Genomic DNA, 9,790 nt, shown 5'->3' on the forward strand with positions numbered 1-9,790 from the left:
GATACAAATGAGGGCCAATGATTGAACTCTAAAGTGATGCAAAATTAAGAAACTGGGGAGAAAAGAAGGGTCCACAGAGAAGAGTAAGAAGAAGTAACCAGTGAAGTTAAAGGAAAACCAAGAGAGTGTGCTATCTTGGAAACCAAGTGAAGAAAGTCCATTAAAGAATGATCTATTAAGAACAGAAGCAATAATTGACCAATGGATTTAATAACAGAGATCACTGACAGCTTTTTAAAAATGTTTCAGTAGAATGGTAGCAGCAAAAACCCAGTTACGTAAGATTAGGAGGAGGATTGGAGATAGCATTTGTAGATAATCCTTTCAATGAATTTTGCTACAAAGTGGTTTTTTTTTTTTTATTATTATACTTTAAGTTCTTGGGTACATGTGCACAACGTGCAGGTTTATTACATATGTATACATGTGCCATGTTGCTGTGCTGCACCCATTAACTCATCATTTACATTAGGTATATCTCCTAATGCTATCCCTTTCCCCTCCCCTGACCCCACAAAAGGCCCCGGTGTGTGATGTTCCACTTCCTGTGTCCAAGTGTTCTCATTGTTCAATTCCCACCTATGAGTGAGAACAGGCGGTGTTTGGTGTTTGGTTTTCTGTTCTTGCGATTGAACTCATCCTTTTTTATGACTGCATAGTATTCCATGGTGTATATGTGCCATATATTCTTAATCCAGTCTATCATTGATGGACATTTGGGTTGGTTCCAAGTCTTTGCTATTGTGAATTGTGCCGCAGTAAACATACGTGTGTATGTGTCTTTATAGAAGCATGATTTACTATCCTTTGGGTATATACCCAGTAATGGGATGGATGGGTCAAATGGGATTTCTAGCTCTAGATCCTTGAGGAATCACCACACTGTCTTCCACAATGGTTGAACTAGTTTACAGTCCCACCAACAGTGTAAAAGTGTTCCTATTTCTCCACACCCTTTCCAGCGCCTGTTGTTTCCTGACTTTTTAATAATTGCCATTCTAACTGGTGTGAGATGGTATCTCATTGTGGTTTTGATTTGCATTTCTCTTATGGCTAGTGATGATGAGCATTTTTTCACGTGTCTGTTGGCTGCATAAATGTCTTCTTTTGAGAAGTGTCTGTTCATGTCCTTTGCCCACCTTTTTATGGGGTTGTTTGTTTTTTACTTGTAAATTTATTTGAGTTCTTTGTAGGTTCTGGATATTAGCCCTTTGTCAGATGAATAGATTGCAAAGATTTTCTCCCATTCTGTAGGTTGCCTGTGCACTTGATGGTGGGCAAAAACTGGAAATATTCCCCTTGAAAACTGGCACAAGACAGGTATCCCCTCTCTCACCACTCCTGTTCAACATAGTGCTGGAAGTTCTGACCAGGACAATCAGGCAAGATAAAGAAATAAAGGGTATTCAATTAGGAAAAGAGGAAGTCAAATTGTCCCTGTTTGCAGATGACATGATTGTATATTTAGAAAACTCCATTGTCTCAGCCCCAAATCTCATTAAGCTGATAAGCAACTTAGGCCAAGTCTCAGCATACAAAACCAATGTGCAAAAGTCACTAGCATTCTTATACACCAATAACAGACAAACAAAGAGCCAAATCATGAGTGAACTCCCATTCACAATTGCTTCAAAGAGAATAAAATACCTAGGAATCCAACTTACAAGGGATGTGAAGGACCTCTTCAAGGAGAACAACAAACCACTGCTCAATGAAATAAAAGAGGACACAAACAAATGGAAGAACGTTCCATGCTCATGGATAGGAAGAATCAATATCGTGAAAATGGCCATACTGCCCAAGGTAATTTATAGATTCAATGCCATCCCCATCAAGCTACCCATGACTTTCTTCACAGAATTGGAAAAAACTACTTTAAAGTTCATATGGAAACAAAAAAAGGCCCACATTGCCAAGACAGTCCTAAGTCAAAAGAACAAAGCTGGAGGCATCACCCTACCTGACTTCAAACCATACTACAAGGCTACAGTAACCAAAACAGCATGGTACTGGTACCAAAACAGAGATATAGACCAATGGAACAGGACACAGCCCTCAGAAATAATACCACACATCTACAACCATCTGATCTTTGACAAACCTGACAAAAACAAGAAATGGGGAAAGGATTCCCTATTTAATAAATGGTGCTGGGAAAACTGGCTAGCCATAAGTAGAAAGCTGAAACTGGATCCCTTCCTTACACCTTATACAAAAATTAAATCAAGATGGATTAAAGACTTAAATGTTGGACCTAAAACCATAAAAACCCTAGAATAAAACCTAGGTGATACCATTCAGGACATAGGCATGGGCAAGGACTTCATGTCTAAAACACCAAAGCAATGGCAACAAAAGCCAAAATTGACAAATGGGATCTAATTACACTTAAGAGCTTCTGCACAGCAGAAGAATTTTGCTACAAAGTGTTAAACGAAACTAAATATGGTCTGAGAAGGACTCTGTACTTCTACATTTGAGTCCTTGTGGGTGAAGTGTAACCTAACTCAATATGCAAAATTAAAAACCTAATTTCAGAGTGTGCACCTGTAACAATGCTTGAATGTTGGCCAATCCCAGCAGCCTTACATCACCACTCATAGACTGCTGAATGTTCAGTGTTTAAATAACGCAAACACCCAGTTGACAGCAATCTCACTGTTTCTGTAACTCATTTCCGGTTCTTGGATGTCACTTTAACTTTTCTTCTCTATAAATTTGTTTTGACCGCAAGGCACAGCTGGAACCTCTGTGAATCTGCTGTGATTCTGAAGGCTGCTGGATAGACGAATTGTTCATTGCTCAAACTCCTTTAAATTTAATTCAGCTGAAGTTTTTATTTTATCAGATTGTGTCAGAAGCAGGATCTGAAGTGGAGCTTCCAGTATCCCCAGGAGAACTGAGTAAACACAGAAGGTACCTACAGGATACACTTGTGTCCGTTGATCTCTCAGAGCTGCTGAGAATCAAAGGTAAGCTCTCTCTTGCATTTTGGAGCTTCACACATTTGCGTTTTGAGCTCTCTGAGTTTCCTTCAGCAAATGTGTGATCCAAACTGGGTTTGGAGTTGCCACAGAAAATGGACTGGGTCTAGCAATGAATTTGATCTGGGAATTAACTGACTTGGATCCACTTAGAGGCCACTAACAGCTGACTGGGTCAGAAAAGAAGTGGTAGTAAGCAGTAATGTTACAGAAGTCATAAAATTTGGCTTTGGAAAATTCACAGGGATTTTTGTATTCTACCCGTTTGTCTCATTTTTCTTGTGCACCTAGGTAGGAAAAGTCATTGGCTAAGTTAATCAAAACAATCTGAGAGTAAAGCCAGTATTTTGCATAAAAATGAAGTCCTTAATTTCTGAAAAACTGAGTTCCTTCTGGCTTATACATTAGGCCTGGGAGGCAGCGAAGTCTTACAGAAATGGCAAAATCTTACTAAAGATAACTTAGAGTGGAACATTCCAAATGAAAAAAAAAAATGCATTGAACTACATTTAAAAATGAGGGCTCTCAGTAAAGTCCCTTTTGGCTAAGAACTGGTTTGGCACTATGGGATGTCAACTGTTATACTCTTTGGCATATTTGTAAGATTTCTGAATGTTAATTCAACGGAAGTTTACAGATATGTTTCAAAATTTTTCCATGTTTTTTCCTTGTTTTTGTAATGAAACTGGGACAAATTTCAAAACGGTTATAAATCTGAAATATTTGGCTCTAAAGAACTAAAGAAAATCTTTGCCAACTTCTGCTCTGAGGTTTCCAGTCACAACTGTTCTTAGATATTTTCTATTCCAAAAGAAAGAAGACTCCTCGGGCATCTGATGATCAAAATACAAGGAACAGTTATGATGGTGGCACTGGTGGAGTGTCTGCTACAGGCATTTGGGAAGCTCACAGAGCTCTGAATATTCACTTTTAATTCATTCCACCATGGAAAAAAGGCATGGGTTTTTGAGCCATTCATATATGGTTTCAAAATCTGACTCTGGCATTTATCCCTGTAAGAACTTGAGAAATTTATTTAGTCTAAGTTTTGGTGTATTAAGAATGAAGATGATACTAACAATACCTACATCGTGAGTGTTACTTGAATGGAGATGTGTAAAGTGAATTTTAAATTCATTTGGTCCTTTAACATTTTCCCTTCACTTCTTTTCAGAGTTTTTTCTTGAAGGGCTCAAGGACTGAAGCATCCCACAAAATGATTCTACTGGATAATTCCGAGCAGCTGCTGGCCCTATTCGAATCTTTAGCAAGGAGCATTCCTGAGTCCCTGAAGGTGAAGGAACAGTGGGAGGTCGGGGTAAGGGAGTAGGGGTGTTGATGAGAAAATAGGCTCGTGATTCTGGTCCTTCCTGATTTTGTGCAGAGGGTTGGAGCTGGGAAACAGGATGGGGTTGGGGACAAAGGAGACATGTTAAGAGCTGCTGCTTCTCCTTGGGAACATGCAGCTAGGCCCACTCTGCAGGTTTTGTCACTCATTTGGAGAGGCAGTGGAAAATGGTGGCCACGAACATAGGTTTGGGGCCAGATTCAACAAATATGAATTGCCAAGGTTGCCATTTTTTAGTCAGATATCATTGTGTCTGTTTCGTTAGCTTTCTGTGCCTTTACCTTTGGTCTTTTCATTAATAAAATGGGAATAATATCAGCACCTATCTCTTAAAGTTGTTGTGGACACTGAATGAATCCACACAATATAAGTGCTAAGAACACTGCCAAGTGCCCAGCTAGTGCACAGTAGCTCTTTGATATCACAAGGACACCTGCCTGTGAGTTCTGCCTGCTTGCTGGTGACTTCACTTCCATCAGTATGGTCCTGGAGATGCTGCTCATCTCACCATCACTGTCCCTTGGCCTTTGTTTCCAGTACTGTCCCTTGGCCTTTGTTTTTCTCTTACTCTTCACATCCAGATCCCCATCTCTGGGGATCTCAGCCTCTCCTAGTCCTTCCCATCCCTCCTTCAGGTGTACGGCTCTGTGTATCACATCAATCACGGGAACCCCTTCAACATGGAGGTGCTGGTGGACTCCTGGCCTGAGTATCAGATGGTTATTATCCGGCCTCAAAAACAGGTAGGCACACAGACAAGGACTGGTAAAGGCAGGCAGGCCCAAAGGGCCTGAGGAACTGACCAGTTCAGACACAAGGGCTGCTTTTATAGGGTGAAAGAAAATGTGAGTATTTTAAAACACTTCTTCAGTACTTGGCACCTTGCATGAGTGCCACGTGTTCCCACCCTTCCTGTAAAGCATAAGACTCATCTGGGAAATGGGGTGGAGGGGGAAGGGGAGGAGAAAGACAAGGTTGACACTCGCAGATTAAGGGCCCTTTGAGGTGGCAGGAGTCACCTGCAGGGGCTGAAAGAGGCCAATTTACAGGGAAGGTTGGGTGTCTAAGATATCAGAACAGTGACTTAGAAACAAAAACCAAAGCAGAAGTCTACCAGTAAAAATTATCTCTCAGGGCCAGGCATAGTGAATTGTACCTATAATTCCATCACTTTGGGAGGCCCAGTCAGGAGGATCACTTGAGGCCAAGAGTTTGAGACCAGCCTGTGCAACATAGTGAGACCTCATCTCTACAAAAAGTAAACAAAATTAGCAGAGCGTGGTGGTGAATGCCTATTCTCCTAGTTACTAAGGAGGCTGAGGTGTGAGGATGGATTAAGTCCCAGAAGATTAAGGACGCAGTGAGCCAAGATCACACCACTGTAGTCCATTCTGGGCAAAAGAGTGAGATCCTGTCTTAAAAAAAAAAAAAAAAAAAAGTTGCTTCTCAGGAAACAGGGAAGGGACTCATAATTACCGTGTGTCAACTATGTGGAAGCACTTCTCTTGATAGTGAATGTCATCATCAGAACTATCTTACGAGGGGAGCATTAAATCTCAAATTTAGAGACAAGGAAATGACACTGAGAAATATTAAGTCACATAGCTGCTGGATCCCTGATGTTAAAGCATTGCCCAATCTGAATTCAAATCCAGCGGACTCTGTCACTTTTATTAGCTATATAACCATAGGCCCTTCTCTGGGAAAAATAAGAGGAAGTTCTTCAGAGGATTGCAAATGGTTTAAATGAGACACTGTACATCAAAGACTTAGTACGTAGCACATAATTGTAAATCGTATCTACCATAATTAGGCATTATTGGCTGAGTATATATAAGGAATAAATGATTAAGCTGAAATAGTAACACAAACCTAGGTGTATTTCTTTCCTAAATACTTCCCCTTTGTGTATGTGTGTTTCATGCACATCTGGTTAGTGAACTGAAAAGCCTCATGGCCAGCCCATCTTCACGTGGATATAGATGCTGAGTCCCCAAATAATAATAAGCCACTCCAGGTCAATACTAGTTTGCAAACTGGGTCAGGATTGGGATGCAGAAACTGACAAAGTGTTCCTAGCTTGGGGAACAAAGGGGTAAACGGGGTGGGAACCAGGCTGAGCCGAACACCTTCCCTAGGGATGTCCTTTTGATCTCCTGGCTTCCTGCTTAGTTTATTAAATTCCATGGTCCAGTTTCTTCAAAGTGTGAGATGCTAAATAACTGTAGGAGGTCAAACAGTTCTTTGTACTTCAGTGACTTTGTATTTATTATGTGTTTTTTAGCAACATAACTATAACATCAAACCATAACTTTCATGCATTGCTTTGAAAAAGGCTAGTTTTTACAAAGTGAGTCAATAAACAAAAAATATTAAGATATAAAAGTTCCACGGCACATATATATGACCAAAAAAAATTGAAAGAATGAAATATGCTGTGATTTATTTGGAAATACATTTGGAAATACATTCACCTAGTCTTATTCCATGCAAGAGATGGGATGTAGGAGAATTTATCTAGAAAAAAATTATTTTTTTCTTCATTGGTTTTTAATCATAAGATAATATATGCTGATTATAAAAGTGGAAAAATCCAAATGATTTTGAGAAGTTAATAACCTCTCAGCTCCCTTCCACTCCCGTCCTCCTTTCCTACCCCTTGGGATAACCAGTTTCCTCTCCCATATTAACACACAAAGGGATACTCACTGATGATTTCTGTCATCACTTTTTAATTTGCCCTGTAACTTTTGGATATCCCTTTGCATGAAGCAATACAGCACCAATGTATTTGTTTTAATAACTGGTATTCCATAGAGTCAATACAATGCTATTTAGTCAATCATTCTCCTGCTGTTGGGTTCAAATTGTTCATCGTTCTTTGCCACTACAAAGACTGCTTCCATAAACATTCTTGTATTCATGTCTTTACATCCTGGAAACTTTTAAAATACAATTGATTTCCAAAAGGGATGTCACCAAATTAGAGTTTATTTTATCATAAGTAGGCACTGCCAGATTACCTTTCCAAAGGATTCCACAATTTAATTTCTATTAGCAATGTGTGCAAGAATTGTTTCCCCACATTCTCACCAGCACTGAATGTTATCCCACTTTTAATATATACCACACTGGTGGGTGAAAATGGCAACTTATTGTAGATTTAATTTCCATTTTCCTGACTAGTGAGATTCAACATATTATATTTTCTTTTTTTGTTATTATACTTTAAGTTCAAGGTTATATGTGCACAATGTGCAGGTTTGTTACATATGTATACATGTGCCATGTTGGTGTGGTGCACCCTTTAACTCGTCATTTACATTAGATATATCTCCTAATGCTATCCCTCCCCACTTTGCCCACCCCACGATATTCCCCAGTGTGTGATGTTCCCCACCCTGTGTCCAGGTGTTCTCATTGTTCAATTCCCACCTATGAGTGAGAACATGCAGTGTTTGGTTTTCTGTCCCTGCCATAGTTTGCTGAGAATGATGGTTTCCAGCTTCATCCATGTCCCACAAAGGACAAGAACTCATCCTTTTTTTATGACTGCATAGTATTCCATGGTGTATATGTGCCACATTTTCTTAATCCAGTCTATCATTGATGGACATTTGGGTTGGTTCCAAGTCTTCGCTATTGTGAATAGTGCTGCAATAAACATCCGTGTGCATGTGTCTTTATAGCAGCATGATTTGTAATCCTTTGGGTCTACACCCAGTGATGGGATAACTGGGTCAAATGGGATTTCTAGTTCTAGATCCTTGAGGAATCGCCATACTGTCTTCCAGAATGGTTGAACTAGTTTACAGTCCCACCAACAGTGTAAAAGTGTTCCTATTTCTCCACATCCTTTCCAGCACCTGTTATTTCCTGACCTTTTAATGACTGCCATTCTAACAGGTGTGAGATGGTATCTCATTGTGGCTTTGATTTGCATTTCTCTTATGGCTAGTGATGATGAGCATTTTTTCACGTTTGTTGGCTGCATAAATGTCTTCTTTTGAGAAATGTCTGTTCATATCCTTTGCACAATTTTTGATGGGGTTATTTGATTTTTTCTTGTAAATTCGTTTAAATTTTTGTAGATTCTGGATATTAGCCCTTTGTCAGATGGGTAGATTGTGAAAATTTTCTGCCATTCTGTAGGTTGCCTGTTGACTCTGATGGTAGTTTGGTTTCCTGTGCAGAAGCTCTTTACTTTAATTAGTTCCCATTTATCAGTTTTGGTTTGTGTTGCCATTACTTTTGGTGTTTTAGTCATGAAGTCCTTGCCCATGGCTGTGTCCTGAATGGTATTGCCTAGGTTTTCTTCTAAGGTTTTTATGGTTTTAGGTCTAACATTTAAATCTTTAATCCATCTTGAATTAATTTTCATATAAGGTGTAAGGAAGGGATCCAGTTTCAGCTTTCTGCATATGGCTAGCCAATTTTCTTAGCACCATTTATTAAATAGGGAATCCTTTCCCCATTTCTTGTTTTTGTCAGGTTTGTCAAAGATTAGATAGTTGTAAATGTGCGTTATTATTTCTGAGGGCTCTGTTCTGTTCCATTGGTCTCTATCTCTGTTTTGGTACCAGCACCATGCTGTTTTGGTTATTGTAGCCTTGTCGTATAGTTTGAAGTCAGGTAGCATGATGCCTCCAGTATTGTTCTTTTGGCTCCAGTATTGTTCTTTTGGTTTCATTGTCTTAGCAATGTGGGCTCTTTTTGTTTCCATATGAACTTTAAAGTAGTTTTCTCCAATTCTGTGAAGGGGATGGCATTGAATCTATAAATTACCTTGGGCAGTGTGGCCATTTTCATGATATTGATTCTTCCTATCCATGAGCATGGAATGTTCTTCCATTTGTTTGTGTCCTCTTTTATTTCATTGAGCAGTGGTTTGTAGTTCTCCTTGAAGAGGTCCTTCACATCCCTTGTAAGTTGGATTCCTAGTTATTTTATTCTCTTTGAAGCAATTGTGAATGGGAGTTCACTCATGATTTGACTCTGTTTGTCTGTTATTGGAGTATAGGAATGCTTGTGAATTCTGCACATTGATTTTGTATCCTGAGATTTGCTGAAGTTGCTTATCAGCTGGAGGAGATTTGGGACTGAGACGATGGGGTTTCTAAATATACAATCATGTCATCTGCAAACAGGGACAATTTGACTTCCCCTTTTCCTAATTGAATACCCTTTATTTCTTTCTCCTAACACTATATTGAACAGGAGTGGTGAGAGAGGGCGTCCCTATCTTGTGCCAGTTTTCAAAGGGAATGCTTCCAGTTTTTGCCCATCCAGTATGATATTGGCTGTGGGTTTGTCATAAACAGCTCTTATTATTTTGAGACATGTCCCATCAATACCAAATTTATTGAGAGTTTTTAGCATGAAGGGCTGTTGAATTTTGTGGAAGGCCTTTTCTGCCTCTATTGAGATAATCATGTGTTTTTGTCTTTGGTTCTGTTTA

General features: G+C 39.4%; 1 protein-coding gene across 1 annotated transcript in view; it reads left to right on the plus strand.

Annotated features, from left to right (window-relative positions):
• Positions 1–3,906: 3,906 nt before the first annotated feature.
• Positions 3,907–9,790, plus strand: part of LOC105527199 (glycine N-acyltransferase-like protein 1) — a 14,901-nt gene continuing 9,017 nt past the window's right edge. The window contains exons 1-2 of the mRNA XM_011963487.1: positions 3,907–4,278; positions 4,968–5,075. Coding sequence (XP_011818877.1) covers positions 4,201–4,278; positions 4,968–5,075 — 186 coding nt within the window. The 5' untranslated portion in view covers positions 3,907–4,200. The remainder of the gene's footprint in view (positions 4,279–4,967; positions 5,076–9,790) is intronic.

The sequence above is a fragment of the Colobus angolensis genome, unplaced genomic scaffold (genome assembly GCF_000951035.1).
Source record: "Colobus angolensis palliatus isolate OR3802 unplaced genomic scaffold, Cang.pa_1.0 Scaffold61, whole genome shotgun sequence".
Lineage (NCBI taxonomy): Eukaryota > Metazoa > Chordata > Mammalia > Primates > Cercopithecidae > Colobus > Colobus angolensis.